This window comes from Molossus molossus, unplaced genomic scaffold (genome assembly GCF_014108415.1).
Source record: "Molossus molossus isolate mMolMol1 unplaced genomic scaffold, mMolMol1.p scaffold_m16_p_14, whole genome shotgun sequence".
Classification (NCBI taxonomy): domain Eukaryota; kingdom Metazoa; phylum Chordata; class Mammalia; order Chiroptera; family Molossidae; genus Molossus; species Molossus molossus.
The window spans coordinates 70,376,247-70,401,614 of record NW_023425349.1 but is presented as its reverse complement, the minus strand read 5'-3'; the positions used below and the strand labels follow the sequence as shown (position 1 = coordinate 70,401,614).

At 45.7% G+C, this 25,368-nt stretch overlaps 1 protein-coding gene and 1 non-coding gene across 3 annotated transcripts; both read right to left on the bottom strand.

The window, feature by feature from the left end:
- Window positions 1-259: 259 nt before the first annotated feature.
- On the bottom strand, window positions 260-24,686 carry ACER2 (alkaline ceramidase 2). 2 transcript variants are annotated; one of them, XM_036261072.1, is made up of 6 exons: window positions 24,498-24,686; window positions 14,427-14,541; window positions 13,593-13,734; window positions 7,956-8,093; window positions 2,929-3,066; window positions 260-612 (listed from the first exon to the last, which is right to left on the bottom strand). In XM_036261072.1, exons 1-6 carry the CDS (start codon window positions 24,603-24,605, stop codon window positions 426-428), a joined length of 828 nt encoding a protein of 275 aa, XP_036116965.1. In that variant the 5' UTR covers window positions 24,606-24,686; the 3' UTR covers window positions 260-425. The 2 variants fall into 2 exon arrangements, with proteins under 2 accessions (XP_036116965.1, XP_036116966.1); XM_036261073.1 differs by lacking the exon at window positions 260-612 and adding an exon at window positions 2,301-2,412.
- LOC118630381 lies at window positions 1,522-1,692 on the bottom strand. The gene has a single exon (XR_004959616.1). It is a non-coding gene; the product is annotated as a U1 spliceosomal RNA (small nuclear RNA).
- Window positions 24,687-25,368: the final 682 nt, after the last annotated feature.

Sequence of the window (25,368 nt, the reverse complement as noted above, 5' to 3'; positions counted from 1 at the left end):
CACCGAGCGCAGCCCCTGGAAGGGGGCCCCGGGCAGGGGCGCAGCCCCACGGGAAGGAGGCCCCCTGGGTAGCACAGCCACGGGAAGGGGGCCCCGGGCGGAGCGCAGACCCGGGAAGGTGGCACCGGGCAGGGGCGCAGCCCCGCGGGAAGGTGGCACCGGGCAGGGGCAAGGCCCGCGGGAAGGAGGCACCAGGCAGGGGCCCCCTTCGCCACGGGGCGCAGCCCTCGGGCCGCCTCTCACAGCGGCGCTGAGAACACACCCAGAGCCTCAGCCTTCTGCTTCCACCTCCCGGACAGTGGAGTCCCGGTGGTCCAGACACACCAGTGAGAGCCCAAGGGAACAAAATTTTTTAAAAATAGACCCACCCCCCACTCTGAGAACGGGGAGGACACCTACGGGAACAGCCCGCCACCACCACCCCATCACGTGGTCTTGACCGGAGATTTCTTGTGGGCGCACAGGAGGGACACGTAGGGGACACCGATGAAGGCCCATTTCTCGCTGGGCCAGAACCTGATGACAGGGCCTTGCTCAGGGATCTCGGAGGCGGCGTCGAAGTAGGCGAAGCACACGCAGCCCAGGTAGGCCGCCAGGCAGATGAGCACGTGCCTGCGGAGGGAGACGGAGGGGAGACAGGGGTGAGACCGGCCCTGCAGCTGGCGGCTGCCCTCGGCCCAGCCCGCCCTTTCCGGCTGTAGTGAGGCTGTAATGACCACCGGGGCCTCTTCTCATTAGAAAGGGGTGAAGGGGGCCAATAATCCCCAGGATACCAGGAGAATGATAAATCTGGAGCAAACAGAGCCTGTTTTCAAATGTCCCAAAATGTTCCGGCTTGATGACAGGAACGTGAAAATGCCTTTGGGGTTCAACAAAGAAGGCTGAGACTCAAGGACTTCAAACAGGCGCTAAGAGGATGGAATTATAAAGTACCCACACTGTGAAGTGTACCCACACTGTGAAGTGTTCGTCGGACACACAAAAGAAATGAAGATAATATATAGGCATTGGTAAGGAAAGTTGCCCATGACCTAGCATTTGGTTTAAAGAACAAAAAGGATCAGTTTGCATCATGTATAGAATGATGCTATTTTTGTTCTTAAAAAGCAGAATAGATAGATACATAGACAGATGGATAAAATCAGGAAGGATATAGCCCAGCCACTAACTGTTACCTCTCTTTGGTAGATGGAGTTATGATAGCTTTTCTTTATTTCTGTTTAAATTTGTTGTAAAATTAAAAACAAATATGTCATTTTATAACTGGGACAAAAAAGATGGTTCAATTTTGACAAAGCAGAGAGTACACCAAATTTAGAAACCAATTAAGTTTAAGCCAGAATTATTACCGTGTAATCTTTGAGTTTTACTTAAATTGCTAGAGTGCCCAGGTAACTTGGATTGACAATGTACTAGATCTTGAATGAGGTCATATTCACACGGGTGGATACGTTTATCAAAACTCATCAACGTATACACTTAGATCTGTGCATTTTACATCGTTTTATTTTTAAGGGGAGAGAGGGAACACAGTCCCCACTTCCACAAAGTGTCCCTACTACCACAAATTATACAGTAGAGTTTCCCACATTTGGGGAAATTGCAGGGGTCAGCACACCTGGAGTGCAATGGAGAAGCTTCACCCTGGGAAAAGCATCTTTATGATCATGTTATCCCCCTGCTGGTAAGTATAAATCTGTGCATTTTATTATCTGTAAAGTATAATTCAACAACTATATAAGAATGTATAAATTCACTACTGTAAATCAAGGTTGAACCTAAGAAATATCAGGCTGGCATCCCAATTTGACCTGTTTTATTTTATTTTGCCTTTTGCAAAAAGTCCTGTACATCCCCATTCCTTATTTATTTATGTATTTTCAATTGCAGTTGACATGCAGAATCGAAGTCCCCAAGCCTTACACTGAGAGCAGATTGGGTCTTGTGGTAGAAATATACAAGGTCATGTGTTCAAGGAAATGTAAGCAAATTCTTTCAAATCATACAGTTTTTGGCATCTCCTGATAGAAATCAAGCTGCACCTGAATCTAGAGCTAATCAAGTTTTTTCAGCTCATTACCAAGAGAATTCCCTTCTGGATGCTCTCAATTTGCAAGGGACATTCTACACTTGGTCCTTGTTGTTTGCAATTAAACGTCCCAAAGGACAGCGAGGGAAAGATGACTCTGGGTTTGGAGCTGAAGTGTTTCCTAGGAAAGAAGCTACTCAGTTTCCTCCTGAGCTTTCTGCATGCAGGCTTCTGCACATTTCGTAACCTGCTTCTTTGTTTTATCTAACAGTGTATAGTGAGCATTCCAGGGATAGCTGCTCCAATTCCCTCTTATCGAACTCCTAGGCTGGTTTTATATAACCAGCTGAATTCACTTTACTTCTCTGGGCCTCTGTCTCCACCTGTAAAATGAATGGGTGAAACTGTCCCCAGATGACCTGGGAGGCCCATGCCTTCACCTGGTCATTAAACCCAAAAGGGGACATGGGTTAACAAAAATGTACTATATCTTGAAAGAGGTCATATTTACCTCATTGTAGTGCCTGGTTGGACGTCCCTGACCTGGTCCCCACATCTGTCCCAAGCCTTCCCCACCCTAGAGATCTACCCAGCGCTCAAGTGACAGATTCTGTTTTTAAGCTCCATTATGCTTTAATAATGGAGCTACAGGTCAGAGATCTGGACTTGAAGCATAAACAATTAGGTCTTTTTGTTCTGGCTAAGTCAGCACCCCGGAGCCCATTCTGCTTTTGACAATAGTTTCTGTTGCTCCTGAAAGGTCTGACAATGTCTGAGAGAGGGGCCCTCGGGCTCTGCTCTGTCCCCTGGGCAAGCCTGTGCACCTTAAAGAGAGAACGCACCCTAAGGAAAGTGCAGACCCCCATCCCGCAGCCCCCCCCCCAATGGCAGGGGCTTACCACACACAGTGCAGGTAGGGGAAGTGGAATGACGACAGCAGCTCACAGAAGGCTCGGTCACTGATCCAGCAGAAGAGGGCGAGCGTCCACCAAAGGCCCGAGAAGAGGCCCAGCTTAAATACACGCACGTTGTCACACCTGCATGGGATCCAGAGAGCCCCTGGCCATCAGTCCTGGTTTCCACCATCTCACCGGCCACTCGTCATGTTCCTCACATCACCCAGCCCCCTGGCACTGGGATTACTACCCCCCAGCTCGTGGATGTGAATCCTCTATGTACACACGTGACTCGGAGCCATGCCTCTCAGCCAGGCCCTCCCGACCTTCCTGACATGTCACCCAATGTCTAACATAGGTCTACATTTAACATGTCCACAATGAACCCCTGACCTTTCCCCCACCCTAAACCTGTTCTACCCCAGCCCTCTCAGGAAAAAGTCATTCCATGCTTTCTGAAGCTCAGGTCAAATATAAAGGCAATTTATTATACACTCTAAAAGACAAAATAAACAGGCCTCTAGCCTTGCCGTTTTATTTTATTTTTTTTTTTTTTTATTTTTTATCCTCACCCGAGGACATTTTTCTATTTTTTGTTCAGATAGAGTGGGGGGTGGGGGGAGAGGGAGAGAGAGAGAGAAACACCGATGTGAAAGGGACACATCGAGTGGCTGCCACCCGCACGACCAACCAGGGCTGGGGACAAACTGCAACCGAGGTACATGCCCTTAGCGGGAACCGAACCCGGGTCTCTCTGGACCACAGGCCGACGCTCTAACCGCTGAGCCAAACCGGCCAGGGCTAGCCTTGCCGTTTTAAAAGATAAAATGAAAACTGATTTTTTAAAAATATCAACAAATATATAGACAATTAGTCTGGTACCGATCAGTGTCCACTCAATTTAAATAAACCCAGGAAGTCTGGCCTAAGGAACACCAGCACAGAGCGGGAGATGCAGTGTGTGTGCTGAGTGGAAAAAAGAGGTGGACCGTCACGTGGGGGTGGGCGGGGCGCACACCTGTGATGGGGGGGTGGGGGGTACCCTGCAGAGTCAGGGCTGCAGGGCAGCCTGGTACTGTCCCTTCCTCTGTTGGTCAAGGGGCAGACGCTGCTATATGCTGCTGACCAGGCTCATTGGTACTTGGGGCTAATCCAAACCTGACCTCCATTAGGTTTTATTCCCACTTTTCAGGGCTTGTATCAAAGTGTCAATGTGAGATCAAGTGGAAAAGCAGGACCCTATTTTAGGATAGAAAAATCTGAGAGGATGTCTACCATTTCTTCTCCTCTTGACCCTTTGTTACATTCTCAAAGTTTTTCTTAACAATCAACTGACTCCTATGATCAGGGAAAAAAAAAAATGCCTGTTTTAAAATATTTTAGATGTAGCTGAGTCACTTGGTAATGTGACACCACCACAAATTTCAGTAAATGTCAGATCATGACCCCAAGTCATAATAAATTTTATTATGTGGTCTGAGAGCAGGCTCAGAAAGGACAATGAGAATATGAAAATACTGGAAACAAGCTCTAGGAATGAGGCTAAGGAGAAAGAGAAGGCAGAAAGTGTCCCTCCCCTACGTCCTCTGAGCAGAGGGAAGATCGATGAGAAACATTTAGCGGACACGTGACAGATCGGTGCTGATGACAAGCGGAGAAGATCCTGGCAGGAAACGGAAAGAGCGGCGGGGCATCCTGTTGGCTGGGAACATTGTGGACATGTTGATACAAGCCAACCACCACCTTTTCTGTCCTTGCTGGGACTCGGATGGGAACGGGGACATGGCAGTGAACACGGGGACAGCGCCCCTGCCCACGTGGAGGCTGTGTCCAGCAGACCAGTCAGGTATGGATCAAAACAACAGCACCAGTACTACTCAAAGACAACCAGGATGAGCGCCACACGGAGACGTCCGGGTACTGTGAGAGCATGCGAACAGCTGAGCCCAAACCTGAAGGGTGAGCAGACAGGAACAAAGCAGGAGGTCAGAAAGAAGGGACAGCATGAACACGGGCCTGGGGCTGGAGGAGCCAGGCCACCGTGGGGACATGGGAGGTCAGAATGGCTGGAAGAGAGAATATAAGGGGGAGCTTGGTGTGGGAAAGATCAGCAGGCAGGGGCCATGTTGAGGATTTGGAACTTTGTTGAAATTTTAATGTCAACTAATAGAAAAATGACTGTGAGCAGGTGAGTTGCTCAGGGAAGGAAGAGAAAGCCAGGCTTCTGGCTTGAGCAACTAGGTAAATGGTGCTCAATTTACCACGGCTAGAAATACTAAGAGAACCAGAACTGCAAATGGCGGATCGGGAATCTAGTTTTGGACAAGTTGAATTTGAGATGCCTGTGATACATGGGCTTGGAGAGGTCCGGTCAGCAGCTAGGAAGCAGGAGGAAGGACTGAGTGGGAGACGTAAATCTGGGAGTCACTCATACATGGACAGTGATAACACCCTGAGAGTGGATGAGATATTGTGGGGGGCTATAGAGGGAGAAGAGCAGAGGTGACATTGTACCTTAAGAGATCCGTACATGCAAAGGTGCATAGAAAAGAAGAAGCGTACACAAGAGGCTAAAAAGAAGCTGACATCCTAGGAGCCACGGGAAAGAACAGTTGAAGGATGAGGGGATGACTTGTGCGAACAGCTGAAAGAACAACACACAAGACCCAAGAGGCTGAAAAATTGTCATTGAGTTGACAACCAAGAAGGGTTTGGGTACTGATGTGGGGGCAGAGGCCAGACAGGAGTGGGTTGAATAGTAAATGAGAAGTGAGGGCTGGAGACAACTTTAACTTAGAAGTTTGGCTGTGACATACAAGAGAGAGAAAGGGTGCTGGTTGGAGACAGACATGGACTGAGTCCAGGTGAAGTGTTAAGACAGGAAACACAAACCTTTTTATTTTTATTTATTTATTTATTTTATTTATTTATTTTTTTATCCTCACCCGAGGACATTTTTCCATTTTTTGTACAGACAGAGTGGGAGGGAGAGAGAGGAAGAGAGAGAGAGGGAAACATCGATGTGAAAGGGACACATCGAGTGGCTGCCACCCGCACGACCAACCAGGGCCGGGGACAAACTGCAACCAAGGTACATGCCCTTAACGGGAACCGAACCCGGGTCTCTCCGGACCGCAGGTGGACACTCTAACTGCTGAGCCAAACCGGCCAGGGCGGAAAGACAAACCTTTTTAAAGGCTAATGGAAAGGACCCTTCAGAGAGGAAGAGATGACACATTAGACAATTGACAGGAGTAAAGAAGACAAAGGAGAATGAAGAGAATAATCAACAGATAGAAAGACTGACCTTATATAGGAGGAGTATTTCCCATGATGCTGCATTTGCTAATGCCATCATGAAGACCAAATTAGCTATAGTGGTGACTAGCTTTCCAGGGACAAAGATTTTAAGCATGGGACAGAAATTATGTCCTTAATAATTACTTACAAGGATTCGAATATTGGGAAAATATGCCTCCCTGCTTAAAGATTACAATTTTGAAATAGAATTTATTTAAACTATAAAGTAATCTGCTCTAACCTCTTGTCTTCCCCTCATTTCCTCTTTTTAGGTATTATGAATTTAAAATATTTTCTGCCCTGGCAGGTGTGGCTCAGTTGCTTGATTGTCCTCCTGTGCACCAAACAGTTGCTGGTTCAGGTCCTAGTCAGGGCACATGCCCAGGTTGCAGACTCAACCACTGGTAGGGGGCATGCAGAAAGCAGCCGATCAATGTTTAACTCTCACATCAGTGTTTCTCTCTCTCTCTCTCTCTCCCCTTTCTCTCTCTCTAAAAAATCAATTTTAAAAATCTTTAAAAAAAATAAAATTAAATAAAATATATCTTCCCCTTCCTTAAGCTATTTTTAATAAAATTATCAGATAAAATATTATTAGACTCAAGAGTTAACATGAAACTGATTGCAGAGAATTCTCAGGAAACATAGTCCAGAATATTCCCCTCACTTCAGACCGAACATAAGCCAACACCACTGGAGTCACTATTACAAACCCATTTCAGATGTCTTTATCAGCTATTTATTTGTGTTTCCCAAATAGCTTCAAGATGTTAGTGCTCTGACATAGGTCTCTTAATTCCCCAGTCCTTAAAGGCTCCTCAAAGAAATCAAGACAAGATCTGACAGTGTCCCTCCTTGGCTAGCCAGCTGCTTAAATACCTCTTCAACCACCTCTGACCCTGCCTGGTATTACTGACAACCCCCAGAGGGAGAGCAAAGGAAAGAAATTACATACATCTCCTCTCAAAACAAGGACTGAGAGAAAGCTGACTAAACACATTACATACAACTTTCACGAAAAGGGACAGATATAAGACTTCGGCTAAGACACTCCATGTCCATAACACTGAGAGAATCACGCATTTCTAAATGTGAACACACACACACAACACAAAAGAAGCATTTTCTAAAAGTATTAAAATAATGCCATAGTCAGAGCTATATTATTTGGGGCTAGAAGACAATTGTGTACATACAAGAGCTAAGTAAGCTAAAATGTTTCTGGATTATCAACCTGAACTCCGAGTATACAACGTCCCAAAGGAAAATACTTATGCACGAGCAAAGGCTTTGCCTGATAGGTTTTAATAAGAAACTATGTCTCAGAGAAAGTGTCAACATTACCTTGTATATAGAAATTCATTTATTTTTCCTTCTCTGTGAATGCAACAGCCTCATTAGCACTTTTCTTCTTATTCTTGTCATGTGAACAAAACTATTCTCCTTTCTACAGAGCTCACTCATTCTAGGCCGCTTGGTGTAGGAGCACACCAGGTATTTGAGATGCTCCTGCTACGCTGGCTCTGAGCCTTAGGGTGTATTGCACCCATGAAACAGCTCCTCCCCTCTCTCTGAAAATGAGACCAAGCCTATGTTCAATCCAACAGTCAGAAACTAACTCTTCACCAAGAGTCAAACTCCTCCACACTCGGGGATAGTAAAGGAACCAGGAGCTGGTGTGCCCTAGCACAGGGACAATCTAAGGGGCAGGCAGGGACAACTGCACCCACCTCTTTAGCTCTGCGATGAGCAGTGCAGTGCAGGGAACCCCCAGAGTCATCAGAGAGATGTTGTTGATGGCGGGCTTGACAAACGCCAGGCACGTTGTCACTGCAGACAGGACGCAGACCACCGCCTTGAATCTGCCCCTGAATGGGTGAAAGCAAACCAAATCCATTAGCGAAGGAGGTCTTGTTTGTCAAACGTGGACAAGGTGCAAGCCCTGCTGGTGGGAGTGGAGGCTGAAAAGAAAATATGCACTAACTACCCAGAGTCTAAAAACCATCCACACTCACGGGCTCAGTAATTCCACTTCCGAGAAATATCTGTAGGAAAAAATCACAAATGTCCTAAATATTTAGCCATGAGAACGAGCAAATTAGAATCAACTAAGTCCCTGAGGGTGAGATATGGATACTTGTTTTCTTAGTGTTACTTTTCTGTATTCTTTTCACATGTTTTGCAGCAGGATTTGCAAACGTTTGTGGAAAGGCTCAGACAGTGAATGTTTCGGGTTGTGGGGTCATGAGCTCTCCGCAGCGACGCCTTCACTCGGCCTCTGTCGGCAGTGAGTGCGCGTGCGCACCAGCAGAACTTCATCCGCAAGGACAGGCAGTGGACCAATTTGGCCCACAGAACAGAGTTTATCAAACCCTGTTCCACAGGCTTCCTGGTTTAAAAGAAAAAATATCACCCTGGCTGGTGTGGCTCATTTGTTTGGGGGTCATCCTGGGCACCGAAAGGTTCCCCATCAGCGCACCTGCCAAGGTGGCAGGCTAGATCCCTGGTGGGGGGCACACAGGAGGGAGCCAATCCATGCTTTGCTCTCACATCAATGTTTTTCTCTCTCTCTCTAAAAATCAATAATATATATATATAAGAAAAAGAAAGACACATCAAAATTACAACCAAACTACAGAACAACCATCATTCAAAACGGCCTGAAATCGAGCTGAATGGAAGTCCCACAACTACAAAATTAAAGCAGCAGCCACATGGAGACTGGTAGGAGGGGTGGAGGCGGGCAGGCTGGTCCCACACTCATGTGTGGCAGATAAAAATCAGGAGGGATGCCTCGGCTGGGAAGGTCCTCTCTGAAGAGAGGGGTCCCCCTCCCATACCAGGCCACAAGTTCAGGGTTTTAATGCCAGGAAGAGAGGTTCCCATAACTTCTGGCTGTAAAACCAGCGGGAACTGAGGCTGAGGGAGGCTGAGGCTGCTAGAGCCCCAGGCAGCTCCTCTTAAAGGGCCCGTGCACAAACTTACTCGGACTTGCTCCCTTTGAGCTCCAGCATCGGGGAGGCAGCTCTACAGGTACCAGAGACATACGGTGAAGAACTGAGCTATTTGACATTGGGACGAGGGCTGGAGAGGCAGCTTTCTCCTAGACAGACGTGCTGGTGGAGGCCGGAAGCTCTTGTTCCTTTGGTGAACCCTTTCCCCACAGGGTGGGTAGACAGACAGCCGTCATATCTGGGACCCCAGCAACCTAGCTCAGATTGTTTACCCCACTCTGGTGATTCCCTGAGGCCCTGCCCCACCCAATTTTTGGGCCCACCCAAGCTGTTCCCAGTGGCTTTACCTTAGGAATGGCCTGTCTTGGATCCTGCTTCAGATTTTCCTAAATTCTCTCAAACAAGGGCATCTGGTCTCAGTGAGCCCCATACTTCTTGTTAAGTGGCCCCAGGCCTGGCACTAGAAGCAGCCAGCTATGGTTCACAACTTGGCTTTGCCTGGGCACCTCCAAGCCCAGCACGAGAAGCAGCCATTGGCAGACCGCTTTGTAGCTTATGCCTGGTGGCCTTGGGTAGAACACAGGCAGTGGCTGACCTTGCCTCAGAGCTAGCACACCCAGTGGACAGCTTCAGAACACTGCGAAGCACCACCACCCAACCACCTCCACAAGTGTCACACTCAAGGAATGGACTCAGTGGGTACCAGAACCCTGCTGAAGTCAGTCTTGCTCTGTGTGGTGGGCCCTGCACAGCTGATCATCCAAGGTAGTCAGAGGTCAGTGGATAGTGGGCACAGCCAGTCCTTGCAGCTGATCAGCCTGAGTAAAACCCTCTCATTGACGTACCAACAGCCATCAAAACTCAATTACAACAGAAGGCTGTACAGTCCAAATCAGGGTGCACCACAAGGGCCCAGCTGAGAGACCAGGGAGGTTGTGCCACTGGACCCTACAGGACACCTACTACAATAGGCCATCCTAGGAAGCCCAGGAGACATAGCAACTCTACCTAATACATAGAAACAAACACAGGGAAGCAGCCAAAATGAGGAGACAAAGAAACAGGTCCCAAATGAAAGAACAGAACAAAACTCCAGGAAAAGAACTAAATGAAATGGAGATAAGCAATCTAGCAGATGCCGAGTTCAAAACACTGCTTATTAGGATGCTCAATGAACTTAGTGAGAACTTCAGTGAACTTAGTGAGGGCCTCAAAAACATAAAAAAGACCAGTCAGAAATAAAGGAGGTACTAACTGAAATAAAGAATAATTTACAGAGATTCAATAGTAGAGTGGGTGAACCCAAGAAGCAAACCATTGATTTGGAATATAAGGAAGCAAAAAACACCCAATCAGAACAGCAAAAAGAAAAAAGAATCCAAAAAAATAAAATAAAATAGTGTAAGGAGCCTCTGGGACAACTTCAAGTGTGCCAACATTCACATCATGGGGGTGCCAGAAGGAGAAGAGAGAGAACAAGAATTTGAAAAACTATTTGAAACAATAATGACAGAAAACTTCCCTAACTTGGTGAAGGAAACAGACATACAAGTCTAGAAAGCACAGAGAGTTGCAAGCAAGATGAACCCCAAGAGGCCCACACCAAGACACATCATTATCAAAATGCAAAAGGTTAAAGACAAAGAGAGAATCTTAAAAGCAGCAAGAAAAAGCAGTTAGTTAGCCCTGGCCAGTTTGGCTCAGCGGTTAGAGCGTTGGCCTGCGGTCCTGAGAGACCCGGGTTCGGTTCCCGCTAAGGACGCGTACCTCGGTTGCAGTTTGTCCCCGGCACTGGTCGGTCGTGCGGGTGGCAGCCACTCGATGTGTTCCTTCCACATCGATGTTTCTCTCTCTCTCTGTTCCTCTCTCTCCCTCCCACTCTGCCTGAACAAAAAAATGGGCAAATGTCCTCGGGTGAGGATAAAAAAAAAAAAAAAAGCAGTTAGTTACCTATAAGGGAGCTCTCATAAGACTGTCAGCTGATTTCTCAAAAGAAACTTTGCAGGCTAGAAGGGAGCAGCAAGAAATATTCAGAGTGATGAAAAGCAACAACCTACAACCAAGATTACAACCTATCCTGCAAAGTTATCATTTAGAATTGATGGCCATATAAAGAGTTTCCCAGAAAAGAAAAAGCTAAGGGAGTTCATCACCACCAAACCAGTATTATATGAAATGTTGAAGGGTCTTCTTGAAGAAAAAGATCAAAAATATGAACAAACAAAATGGCAATAAATACATATCTATCGACAAATGAATCTGCAAACAAAATGAACAAGCAGAACAGAAACATTCTCATAGATACAGAGAATTTTTTGTTGTTTGCCAGATGGGAGCAGGGTTGGGGGGATGGGTGAAAAAGGTGAAGGGATTAAGAAGTACAAATTGGTTGTTAGACTGACAAACCTCAAAGGAAAGGGGGGTAGGGAGATGGGAAGAAACCAAAGAACTTATATGCATATATGCATAACCAATGGACACAGACAACAGTGTGGGGAAAGGCAGAAGGGGGTCGGGAGCAGGAAGGAGGGGGTCAATAGGGGAAAAAGGAGGAACATCTGTAATACAGTCAACAATAAAGATAAGTTAAAAAAAAAACAGCAACTTCATATGTCTAATATTAATACAAAGTAAAACAACATTAAGGTTCTAAAAGAAAGAAAAGAAAAAACATCCTGTTTCTAGCACACAAAAGTGAGTCTGAAAACATTCTAATAGTGTCTGTGTCTACTGACAACCCACAGTCTAGCATGCACTGGGATTCTGTGTTGACAGGTTTTTGACAGGACAAATCTTAGAAGAACAGCTGATACCACCCTGCCGATCTCGAGTGGAGGTGGCTTCCGTAGAAAGAGCCAGAAACAGCGACGTGATCCTGAGCACGCTCCTGCTTCTCTCCCTGGGACTCCATTTCCTTATCTATAAAGTCAAAAGTCTGAACTAGATTATCACTAAGGCCGCATCTATGACTAAAATTTAAGAGCTCGCGATTTTCCTGAAGTTTCTGTTATGAGCACAATTTACTTTGGCCAAGAGATCTGGAACAGGTCACAGTTAGGAAACTAATTTGAATGAAATTCCATCATAAAAAAATCAAAGTACGTTGAAACCTTAAAAATACAAATGTATCTCTTAGAGGAAAGCCATTTATCATCAAGGCACAGGAAATCATTGATCAAGCTGCCAACTTTCCGAGTGGAAGGAACAGGAATTGTATCCCTGAACTTTGACCAGACGGAAAAAATATATATGGGAAAGGATCCAGGCAGCAAACCCCAGGGGAACCGTGTTTTTCTCCTGGCCTTGGCTGGCATCCTCCAGCTACCAGATGAAGGGCTGCCTGCTCTCCCACCCCCAACATGTGCCTAACCCTTGGAGACCCACAATAAATCTCTCACTGGGCCTAAGGTTCTGTGACATGCGCCAAGGCTTTGGGCCTTTTTAGATTGGATAAACACATAATTGAAAACTTCCAAATTATATCCTGTTCCTGTGTCCAGTGGTTTAGGATTCAGACACAGGTTAGAGAGAGCCACTGTGATTCGAAGCACAGGCGTTCCAGTGTGCCACGTGTGTGTTCACATTGTGCCCCCTCGCTCAGTAGCCGTGGGATCTGTGGCAAGTCACTGGACCCTCCCCAAGCTTCAGGGGAGGTTAAGACACCTGCCTTATAGTGTTCTTGTAGGCATTAGAACACTTCATACAGTGCCTGGTACATGGTGTGTGCTAATAAAATCCACTGTTACTAGTATCATTACCATCGTTTGAGAAGTAAATGCTATTTAAAATATTATTATTAATAATAGCATACTCTCAGGGAAAATCTAACTGAGCTGGTGCTGCAGTCAGCAAAGACTCTATATAGCATTGCCAGAGTTCAACGGCAGCAAGCTTGACAAAACATGCCTTCTTTAAAGAGAACATGGGCAGACACCTCTCCCATTGGTCCAGTGGGTGTGGAGGAATGTGCTTCGGGAAGGCAGCTTAGTCAGGGAGGACGTCCTGTGAAAGTGTGATTTTGCAACCAGCAGAAGCCAGGAGAAATCACATGGCCAGCCCAGCTGACCCGAGTCAACAGAGGCCCTGGGTACAAGAGAGCAAGAAATGTCCAGCAGATTGGACTAACGGAAATGTTCTAACAGAAAATAAAAGGTCTCTTTCTCATATAAAATAAGGGAGACATTTGACTTTCTGTCCCTAATGTTACGTAAATTCTCCAAGCATATTAGAATTCCCCCTTTTATCTGTCATTTTCTTTATACTGTCAGAATCTAAATAATCAGTGGATATTAAACACGTATGTGATAAGCTCATCACTAGGCTGGGTTTCATTATGTGCTATTTTCTTGATCTATACATTATATTGAGTATTGCACCTAGCAGTAAAGACAAAAATGTTTAGCACAAGTTTACCTGTCATTCCGAAAGATCTTTGGTAGGTACCTTCTGGGGAACCACATGGCCAGAGCACACATCAGAACCCAAAGGATTGCAAGTTCATCAAGCATCTGACCCAGGAAACTCAGAGTCGCGTGGAAGTAGACAGATCCAATTCCTAGAATCAATTACAACCAACAGAAAGGGTCACCAAAGAAGAAATTTACACATTCAACACACTGCTTAAGCTAGCCTTTTCACCAACCACCTGTCGCAATCACCAGATCGCTCTTTCTCTTTGAAAAAAGAAAGTGAAAGAAGAAACTCACACCACCTAGTCATGCAGACTTCAAGTCTAGAAAGAGGATTTCAAGTAAGGCCTCCTATCAGCCCATCAGAATTTTAATGATTCCATAGTTGAGCACATTCTGTCTTCATCCACTAGCCTTCATGGGAACAGGCAGTAAAGAGAAGTCAACATTCACTGTTAAGTGTTCCCAATCTGCCTGTGGAAGGAAATGGAAATTACCCAAGTATTTCCCAGAACAATGAAGGATCAAACTATTAGAATTACTTTTTTTTTAACCTTTTAGAAACCGGTCTCATCAGAGTTCAATTGTTTCACAAGACTTTCTTCAGAAGTCCTCGGAACTTGCAAATACAATTAAGTGAGCATGACACCTGACCTTGTTATCAAGCCCATTTGCAAAAAAAAAAAAAGAGTCCTTTTGGCATCAAGCAAGCAAAATAAAAGTTTGCTAAGACATCAGAGTGACTTTGGTTTATAAAACAAAATGTTCAAAGGAGAAAGGAAGTGTTGGAATTCCATTTCCTCCCTTTCTGTCCGTGCACCCAAAGGAATCCACTTACCCACTACAACTAAAAGAGTCCATATTAAGTAGATGCCACTGTTGAAGCAGGTTGCGTACTGACGAAACAAGCACATGCAGATGGGTGGTAAAATGAAAAACAAGACGTTGCTGATCTGGGGGGAAATGCAAAATGAAAAGATAAATATTAAGTAAAAGGGCAAAAACAAAGCAGCTTGTTCCAAGTGTGTCCTGTGCAAAGTGAGATGAATGTGGCCATCACCTCGCTGCAGCACTCACACTTCTTCCAGCAGACACACCGCCAGGAACAGGCAGCGTTTGAACAACGCGAGGGCCCCTCTGCAGCGCAGTCCGTGAAAGCTGCTCGGGCTCCCCCGGAGTCAAGGATCAGGGACGTGTTCTCTTTCCACACAGATAGACTAAGAAGCGTTCTGATTTACTTACACATACGTTTTTATTTTTATTTTTTAATTTATTTATTTTTTTGGTACGTGCCCCTAGCGGGAACTGAACCCAGGACTCTCTGGACCGCAGGCCGACGCTCCAACCACTGAGCCAAACTGGCCAGGGCTGCACATACATTTTTAAAGATAAGGTCTGTACTAAACGATGGTAAAAATAAAGCTTAATAAAGGTGAGAAGGACTCGATGAGTTGCGCCCCAGCAATGTGAGGGCCACCCTTTCCTCCCAGGCCCACACAGACGCAGGATTCTTCCCAGATTCCCCGTGTTGCCCTTGCTCACGTTCTCACCTTATACAAAACCTACTCTCAGGTGAAGATCACATTTGTGGGTTCTTTCCCAGCTTTAAAATGATACCATTTTATCTTTCAGACTTCAGTGTAGATTAAAGCCTCTCTCTATTATCTCTCCAGAAGGCATTTGGCTTTTTAAAAAACATATTCTAGCCCTGGCCAGTTGGCTCAGCGGTCAGAGCATTGGCCCTCGGACCAAAGGGTCGTGAGTTCAATTGCCAGTCAAGGGCATGAACCTCAATTGCAGATTTGTTCCCAGGCCCCAATGGGGGTCATATGGGAGGTAGCCAATGGATGTATCTCTCTCACATCAATGTTTCTCTCTCTCTCTCTCTCTCTCTCTCTCTTTTTCTCTCTCTCTCCCTTCTTCCCTTCCACTCAATTAAAAATCAATGGAGCCCAGTGGGTGTGGCTCACTGGTTGAGCATCTATCCATGCACCAAGAGTTCGCCGGTTCGATTCCTGGGCAGAGCACATGCCCGGGTTGTGGGCCCGATCCCCAGTGGGGGGCATGCAGGAGGCGGCCAATCAATGTTCTCTCTCATCGATGTTTCTATCTCTCTCTCCCTCTCCCTTCCTCTCTTTCTAAAATCAATAAAGAAAAACAATTTTTTTTTAATCAATGAAAAAATATCCTTGAGTGAGGATTAACAACAAAAAAGTTCACAAAACATGAAATTAACCATTTTAAAGTATATAATTCATTGGCATTTAATACATTCATAATGTGCAACCATCACCTCTATCTAGTTCTAAAACGTTTTCATCACCCAAAAGGATTCCCTGTGCCCATTGAATAGTAGCTCCCCAGTCCCTCCACCCCCAGCCCTTGACAAGCACTAATCTGTTTCTGTCTTCATGAATTGATCTATTCTTGATATTTCATAAAAGTGGAATCATGCAATATGACCTTTGATTTATGGCTTCTTTCACTTAGCATAATAATTTTGAGTTTACCCACATTATTGCGAATATCAGTACTTTTTTTTTTATGGCTGAATAATATTCCATGGTATGGATACTATGTTTTGTTTATCCATTCATGCATCAACAGACTGTTGTGAATGGTGCTGCCATGAACATTCGTGTACAAGTTTTTGAGTACTTGTTTTCAATTCTTTGGGGTATACAGTTGGCATTGCTATGTCATATTGAGGCAGGTTAGCGAGAAGCTAGAAAATCCCTTGACAAGTGGAATGAAGAAACTGAGACAAATGGTTGAACAAACGGCCGAGCAATTAGCAGGCCAGCTAATTGAATCACAAAACCGTATCTTACCTAACTAAAGACACCTCGGAACAGAGAGTTTAAGTCTATCCTCCCCATCCAAAGAGTGGGTGACTTAAATCACCCTAATCAGGGAGACAGATACCAGAGACCCAATTAGTGCCAGACTAACCCAAGAATGGATGAAGTCGGGGGACTAGATAACAAACAAACAAACCAAAAAATAAAATAAAAATAAAAAAATTAGAGCCAGACAAATCCAAGACAAAGGTAAAACTGACCAGAGAATGATCCCAGACCCCACTATATGCTCATTTTGATGCATCAACATATCAAAGGACACACCTGAAAAGCTTATGAATATTCTGTTGAGACCTCCCCTAAAATTCCCACCTTTAGAAAACAGATTAGGGAGAAAACAGATTAGAAACCCTAAGACAAAGGACCCAGTGTGCAGTCTTTCCCCAAGCACACCTGCACACCACTTTCCTCAAACACATACTTTTACCTTTCTTTTTTTTATCCTCACCCGAGGACATTTTTTTGTTCAGATAGAGTGGGAGAGGAAGAGAGAGACAGAGAGAAACATCAACGTGAAAGGGACACATCGAGTGGTTGCCACCCACACGACCCAACCAGGGCCGGGGATAAACTGCAACCAAGGTACGAACCCGGGTCTCTCGGGACCGCAGGCCGACGCTCTAACCGCTGAACCAAACCGGCCAGAGCCATGCTTTTACTTTTCTTTCTCCTAAACTCTAAGGGTTCCAGTGAGTCTTGCAACTAGGGGAGCAGTCGGCAGCAGCTCGTCCCAGGCTAATCCCCTGATCCTGTCACTGTGACTTTTCTCTGAGCCGGTGATGCCCTGCCTTGGCTCAATCCTGTTCCTGTGACTTTGCTTCCACTATCCTAAGTTCTTTTTGTTCTCACTGTCCCAAGCTTTAATAAAATTACTCACATAATGACCTGGACTCTTGTCTTGAAATCTTTCCTGCACGAAGTCAAGAACCTACACATCCCAAAATGTGCTAGCTAGGGCAGACCTGTTTCAGCCTGGCCCGTTTTCAGTGACAATATGGCAATTCTATGTTTAACTTACTGAGAAACCACCAAACTCTTTTCTGCAGTGGCTTAGCCATCTACAGTCCTACAAGAAATGTACAAGGTTCTAATTTTCACTTCCTTGCCAACACTTATTTTCTGAGGGTTGTTTTGTTTCGTCTTATGAAGGCCATCCCAGTAGGTATGAAGTGCTAGGGATATTCAGCTTTTGAAGTGTCATCTCTAAGTGCAGAGTGAGGGGCTCCTCATAAAGGACTATGCACACAACCCTGGCTAGTTTGGCTCAGTAGTTAGAGCATTGGCCCACAGACCAAAGAATCAAGGTCAAGGGCACGTACCTGGGTTGCGGTTTGGTCCTGGGCCCTGGTCGGAGTTGAGTGGGAGGCAACCAGTCAATGTGTCTCTCACACATCAATGTCTGTCTGTCTGTCTGTCTGTCTCTCTCTCTCTCTCTCTCTCTCTGTCTCCACCCCCCCCCCACTCTATCTGAAGATAAATGGAAAAATATCCTTGGGTGAGTGTTAAAAAAAAAAAGGACTATGCACACAGAAGTGTGCAGAAGGTGAAGCCAACAGCTAAGTCTATATGTTTGTTTGTTTTTATTGATTTTTTTAGAGAGAAGAAGGGAGAGGAAGAGATAGAAACATCAAGAAACCTTGATGTGCTGCCTCCCACATGCTTCCCCCTCCCCCCACTAGGGATCGAGCCCACAACCTGGGCACGTGTCCAGACCAGGAATCAAACGAGTGACCTCTTGATGCACGAGATGATGCTCAACCAGCTGAGCCACACCGGCCAGTACTGCAATTTTCTTTTTTCATTCAACATGCCTTACAAACCTTTTCATCTTGGTTCATACAGATTTATCTCACTTGCTATAAGTGCTGTAGATGGCAGGACTTTTTCTTAGCCATTCCCCAGTGGAAGGACACCAATTTACAGCCCCACCTACAATGTTAGAAACTATAACACATTTGTTTTTTACCCCAGTATATCTTTATTGCCTCAAGTCCTCTCAATCTCTCTTGCTTCAGCCAAGTGTAGCTAACTGCTGCCAAGCTGCCCCCAAATGGCTCTGTGGATTTATATTACCACTAGCAAAGTACACATGAATCACTTTTTTTTTCTTTATTGATTTTAGAGAGGGTAAGGGAGAGTGAGAGAGAAACAGAAACACTGATGAGAGAGAACATCGATTGGCCGCCTCCTGCACGCCCCCCACTGGGGATCGGGCCCACAACCTGGGCATGTGCCCTGACCGGGAATGGAACCTGTGACCTCCTGGTGCATGGGTCAACGCTCAACCACTGAGCTACATCAGTCAGGCACACGAATCACTTTAAAATGTGAGTACACAGTATTCACGAAAGCATGAGGTTGTTTATTATATCTGTAGCAAAATTATGATACTTCAAAACATTTTTTAAAGCATGTATTAGGGAGTTCAATATAGAAGCAACATTTAATCAGATGCTCCCAAATTACATGAAATCACATTATTACTTCTGCACAGCCCATCTATTCACCTCTGCTGGCCTCCACCAGGCCTTTTAAACAAGTCAGTCTACGAAAAGGAAAAGATCAAATTAGAGGGAGACCCTCCCCCAGACAAAAAGAGGAAGGAACTCCCAAAGAAATATGGAAAAGCAAATGAGTCGTGGTTAAAAGACAGACCCGCCCTGGCCAGTTTGGCTCAGCGGTTAGAGCGTCGGCCTGTGGTCCTGAGAGACCCGGGTTCAGTTCCCGCTAAGGGCACGTACTTCGGTTACAGTTTGTCCCCGGCCCTGGTTGGTCGTGCGGGTGGCAGCCACTCGATGTGTCCCTTCACGTCGATGTTTCTCTCTCTCTCTCCCTCCCACTCTATCTGTACAAAAAATGGAAAAATATCCTCGGGTGAGGATTAAAAAAAAAAAAAAAAGACAGACCCAATGGCTCCATATCTCCTGAGAAATGAAACTCCCCCTCAAAATCATGTGGGTCACTCAAGTTGAAGAACAGTTCAGCCAAAGGGTATTTTTTAAAGCCTATTGTTGGATTTTCCTTTCAAGAACTGGATTATTGAATGCCTGCAGAACAGATTGTTTTAATCAAAAGGGCACCACTATTCTTAAATGTTTATTTTCTTAGAAAGTTCCTCATTCTATAAATTCCCAGGTAACATTTGCACCAAAGTAATCTCATGAACTCTGCAATCTCATCCTGATGCAGGTGAATGTGCACTGTCCCAGCAGAGGGTAGGTACCGATGAGGCAGTAGGCTGTGAGAGTTTCCCAGCAGCAAGTTCATAAACAGGTAAGGGCCATTCCCCTGGCTAAGAAAAGTATCTGTGTATCTCATCATATGCATATTCCTAACGATCCGTCCCATTGTTCCCCTCCTGTTCTGAGATGACTAACTGTCCTGGTTGGCCTGGGACTGAGGAGGGTTGCCAGGACATGAAACTTTCACTTTTAAAATCAAAGTCCAATTTTGTCCTTGAAAACCAGGACAAGTTGTTCACTCTACACAGAAGTCTTCATGCAAGAGTCCACCTCCCACAGTGCACCAACCCCAAGCAGAGTTCTAATGGCATCTGGGTGACTTGTACAAACCTTTCCTATGGCCCTCACCCCCCACATGGCTCTGGATCTGGTCTCTGTGATAGGCACACAGCTGTTGCCCAGTAAATGCATGGATGGATGGATAATTATGTCCTACAGATAATGGGATGTGAGCCTTGACATATAAAGAGAACTCAACTTTCCTCATCTTGATGGTTGGGGCAGAGCTGATGTGGGGACAGAGCATGGGCTGATTTTATGCATGTTTTGCTTCAAGACTTTTTTCAGCACCAGTTGATTTCCTTCTGTCCCACTGAGTCAATGCCCAGCATCAGAGTCCTCAAAGGCTAAGCCCAGTGATTACAAGGAAGACCCCACTTTTCTCTAAAGCAGCTAGGTCTAGAGTTTTTCTCTTTAGTGTGGGTAGGGCCTTCCTTAAAACTAAAAACAAAAAGAAACTCAATTCAATAAAACTTGTATTTAGCAGCAATAGTACAAAATGTGTTCAAGCAAAGGGCTGCGTTCTTGGAAGAGATATTTGGGCTTGGCTGAAGCAAAGGATGATAAGATTTGGGGCAATAGAGATTTGCAGGGCCCAAAAACAAAATGTCTTCTTGGAAAGAGATAGTTGAGTTGGGCCAAAGCAAAGGATGGTAAGATTTGGGGCAAGATGGGAGGGAGAGCTAGGGGAATGGGTGAAAAAGGTGAAGGGATTAAGTACAAATTGGGCCGTGGACAGTTTAGCTCAGAGGTAGAGCGTTGGCCTGTGGACCAATGAGTTGAGGGTTCGATTTCAGCCAAGGGCACGTACCTCGGTTGCAGTTTGTCCCCGGCCCTGGTTGGTCATGCGGGTGGCAGTCACTCGATGTGTTCCTTTCACGTCGATGCTTCTCTCTCTGTTCCTCTCTCTCCCTCCCACTCTACCTGAACAAAAAATGGAAAAATGTCCTCGGGTGAGGATAAAAATAAATAAATGAATAAATAATTAAAAAATTAAAAAAAAAAAAAAGAAGTACAAATTGGGCCATGGACAGTTTGGCTCAGAGGTAGAGCGTTGGCCTGTGGACCAATGAGTTGAGGGTTCGATTTCAGCCAAGGGCACGTACCTCAGTTGCAGTTCATGGGCAGGGTTGTGCAGGAGGCAACCAGTCGATGTGTCCCTCTCACATTGATATCTCTCTCCCTTTCTCTCCCTCCCACTCTATCTAAAGATAAATAGAAAAATGTCCTCAGGTGAGGATATACCAGAATAAAGAAGTACTAATTAGTTGTTACAGGATAGTCATGAGGATGTAAAGTACAGCATAGGGGATATAGTCAATAATATTCCAATAAAATTCTAATATTCAATAATATTCTAATGTATGGTGTCAGATGGGTGCAAGATTTATTGGGATGATCACTTAGTAAGTTATAAATGTCTAATCACTGGGGTGTACACTTGAAACTAATATAATAATGTATGTCAACTATAATTGGAAATAAAAATAATTTTTAAACAATAGGGATTTGCAGAGCCCCAACACAAAATGCTTTGTACATTCAAACATTGTCAGTGGGAGCATAAATCTGTTTCGTGGTCCATTTAGCAATTATTATCAGCCTTGAAATTGAATATTCCCCTTGACACAGCAATTCCCCACCTAGGATTAGCACTTACAAAATACATTCAGGTGCGTATATGAGGATATTCATTGCATCACTGTTCAGAAACCAAAATGAAAACAATAAAACAAACAGAACTGCCCTAAATAAGGAATTGACTGGATAAATAAATCATGGCCAGTCCATTAAATAGAATACTGTGTAGACATCGTAAAGAGGAAGATAACTCTGTAAGAACCAATATGGGACTATCCCCAAGACACAGTAAGTGAAAAAACCAAGGTGCAGAAGAGTTTATGTAGTAGTACCTCAATTGAGTTGAAAATAAACTTAGATTGGGTTGTGTGTACACTATACATATATATTTTATAGCTCACACAAATAATACAAGTGCTTTTTATATGCCTAGAAAATGTCTGAAAAGATACAGAAGAAAAGGTATTTTTCACTTTATAACATGAATATTCTGAATTTTTTACCATAATCACGTATTACTGTACAATAAACAAATTCAATAACCTACTTTAAAGAAACTTTTCTTTTTATATCATACATCACAATTAGCCTACAGATCAAATTGTCCCAAGGCAGGAGTTTAAGTTAAAGAACAACTGAATGATAAATACGTGTATTATGCCACCTAAATAAATCTAAGGTGCTACAATGGCACTTGTATCTTCATGAGTAGTATCTTAGTAGAGTCAGATGGACCAAGTCCTAACTCTAGCTCTGCCATTTTCTTGACCTCAGCAAGCTGCATAGTCTAACTTGGCCCCAGTTTCTGCCTTTATCAAATGGGCATAGTAAATAGCACCCACTGCCTACGGTGACCCTGAGAACTCCCATACCCAGCAAACAAGTAATGGTAGCCAGCAGCAGTAATTGAAGTTGTAGTGATGTGCTACCCCAAAGACTCATTAAGAAGGTACTGGATCCCTCTCCCAGGATTCTGATGTTACATCTTCAATTCCTTAAACTTCTTGAAATTAGTAATAATTATTATTTTCTTATATAATGGATAATTAGACCTGCTGCCTTACAATGAGAATTTAATGAGATGTTAATCGCCAAGTAATAGGTCACTGTCTTCCTCAATAAAGGAGTGACAGGTTTGTCCTGACATATAAGCATGGGAACAGAGAAGAGGCTTTGGTTTTTGCTAAACTCTTTGGACCTACACTCAACAAAGTCTGGTGACCAACCACTTCTCTGAGACCTTAAGCTCTCTACTTTGCTAAAGCAAGTTTTACAGTTTACAAGTATACCATAGAATAAGGTCTGTCAAGCAGACCAGCTGGGCTAATCAGCCACAGACACCACAGCTAAAGATCAACAGTTTGTTTCCAAAAAAAGATTTTGGCACTCTCGACATAACTGCTCCAATGGAGCTAGATTAACAGTAAAGACAAAATTAATTCTCCCCCTCATCCAGCACTCCGGGGCTTTTCAAGGCAAGCTCAGAGCAGTTATGCACTTTTCGGCAAGATAACCAGGCTGGACTTTCTGCTGGCCTCAGATTCCACAGACAATTACTTTGCAGAGTATGAGAACCTGTCCCCAAGTTGCCACTTCTTTAACGTTGGTGAAAGTACCCAGCCTCGCTCCAGCCGGTCCTCTGTGGGCACCCATCTACACCTGATAGTATGCGCTGAAAAAGTTGTACAATAGATGAGGTGTAGCCACTTCCAATAACTGTATCTACGAAGAGCAGAAGACCAGGTTTTCCTGAGGAACTAACCTGGGCATATAAAAGAAGCAGAAATGTGTGTATAAAGGTCAGCCATGGATTCAGCAATACGAGGGGGGAGAGCGCAGACTTCTGAATTGTGGCCCAGCATCGCCAGAAATGAGAGCATGACAGCTCCCTTCTCAAGAGCTCAGTTTCCTCAAAGACTAGGACAGGGACCGGTTCAGCAGAGATCCCTCCAGGCAATAAGCATCTGACTGATGCCAACACTCCCTCCAGCAAATCTAAGGTGAAAACCCTTAAGAACAACCTCAAATTCACAATGAACCTTAAACCAGGAGGTCCTGTTTTCCCTGTTGTGAAAAGATAAGTTACAGAAATGACCGTGCAAAGTCTTACCTTTGGTACAAGAATCCTGATATAAGGGCACAGTGAAAAGAAGAGATATTTCCCCCCAGGTGCTAACTTTCCCTCCCACAGACTAAAAGCACACAGGATTCTGCGGTGGGGAAGTTTCCTCTCTAGAGACCTCCCAAGTCCAGAAAACATGTACACAATCACTCCCGAATGTCCCTTCCACTCCCCAGGCTTAATAACTGGAGAGTGCACAGGCCTGGAGGAGTTGAATTTGGAGCTGGAATTAGACTAGGTACTAAGTAAGGCAAGGAAATAAGAACTAATCGTAGTAATTAACTCGATTCTGGCCAAAAGTAACTCGGCCTGTTATTGATGTGTTCGTGGGGTAGTGCAGTGAGCATGTTGTAGTGGCCCAGCTCCTGAGACCTGCCAGGGTGTCGCCCCTTTTTCTGGGACTCCTAGAGCAGGTATTCAGAGCAAAAACGCACAATGCGACCCAAGTGAGTTACGCCATTGCGATCCTAGAGGAGGAAGGGAGTTGTCCTGGCAGGTTCACGACCCACAATGGACCTGACTGGAGATGGGCTGACACGGATCACTGGCTCCAGGACTGGAAGGGACCAAACAACACAAAGGAGCCATCAGAAATGATTAGGAGAGGGAGCTGAGCCCAGAAGACGGGGGAAGGGTCAGGAGAGTGGGACAGATGGAGAACTGGACAGAGATCGCAGGGGAGGGGGCGTGGGTCGACACTAGCCCTGGAGAGAGAATGCCCCAGATACGCGGAGAGAGCCACGTCCAGGTGCCAGGCACTGCGGCGCTTGGGGCCAGCCTCCTCCCGCCAGCCCGCTCGCCAGCCCCACTCCCGCACCGCGCACCGTGTTGTAGAACTCGGCGATGGCAGGCACGATGGTGTAGTTGTCCTCGCACCAGTCCACCTCCGAACTGCCAGCCTGCAGCTGATCCCACCAGTGCGGGGCGCTCATGGCCGCTCTGGGGCATTGGAGCAGCTGCTCCTGCAGCCGAGAAGAAGCCAGAGCTGCTGCAACACGCCTGCAGCGGCGGCGGCGACGCGGTGGCTTTATACACAACGGAGCAGCCGCCGGATGTGGCGGCTCCTGGGCCGGCCTCCCAGCGCTTCGCTCCTGTTGGACTTGACTCTCTCGGAGACCCCGCCCCCGTCCCCGCCCCCCGAGGGAGCCCGAGGACTGCGAGCCGACCACGCCCACGCCAGGGACGGGATGTGCGTAGGAGGGGGCGTAGGGCGGCGGAACCCGGCCTGGAAGTTTGCAGGCGTCCTTACTCCCTGCAGGTGTCAAGGGCTTCGCCTGTCCTTACCCGGCCCACCTCCAGGCTCAGGTTCGCAGGCGCCTCTTCCACCCCACCCCAACCCCAATTGTGCAAAGAGCGCCGGAGCTCGCCCTGGCAAAAATTAAGTATAAGGAAACCCAGGAGTGGAGTATCCAGACCACTGCGGAGTCTTGGGGAGTTTGCACCAATTTCCCTGCTCAGCGCATGGGCGCCCGAGCTTACACCTGAGAAAGGCCCTGGATTCCTCCCAGGCAGGTAAGGACTGGCTTGGTACCGTGGACTACACCAGGAAGACCTGAGGGCTGGAGTGGCAGACTCTGCCGCCCACTCCCCGATAGAGCACTAATGCAATTTTGAATATGTTCCTAGCCTCGGTCCCGTGGGTTAGGCTTTAATCTAGTTTAACAGTAGACATTGGAGTCAAAGGTCAGCCATACC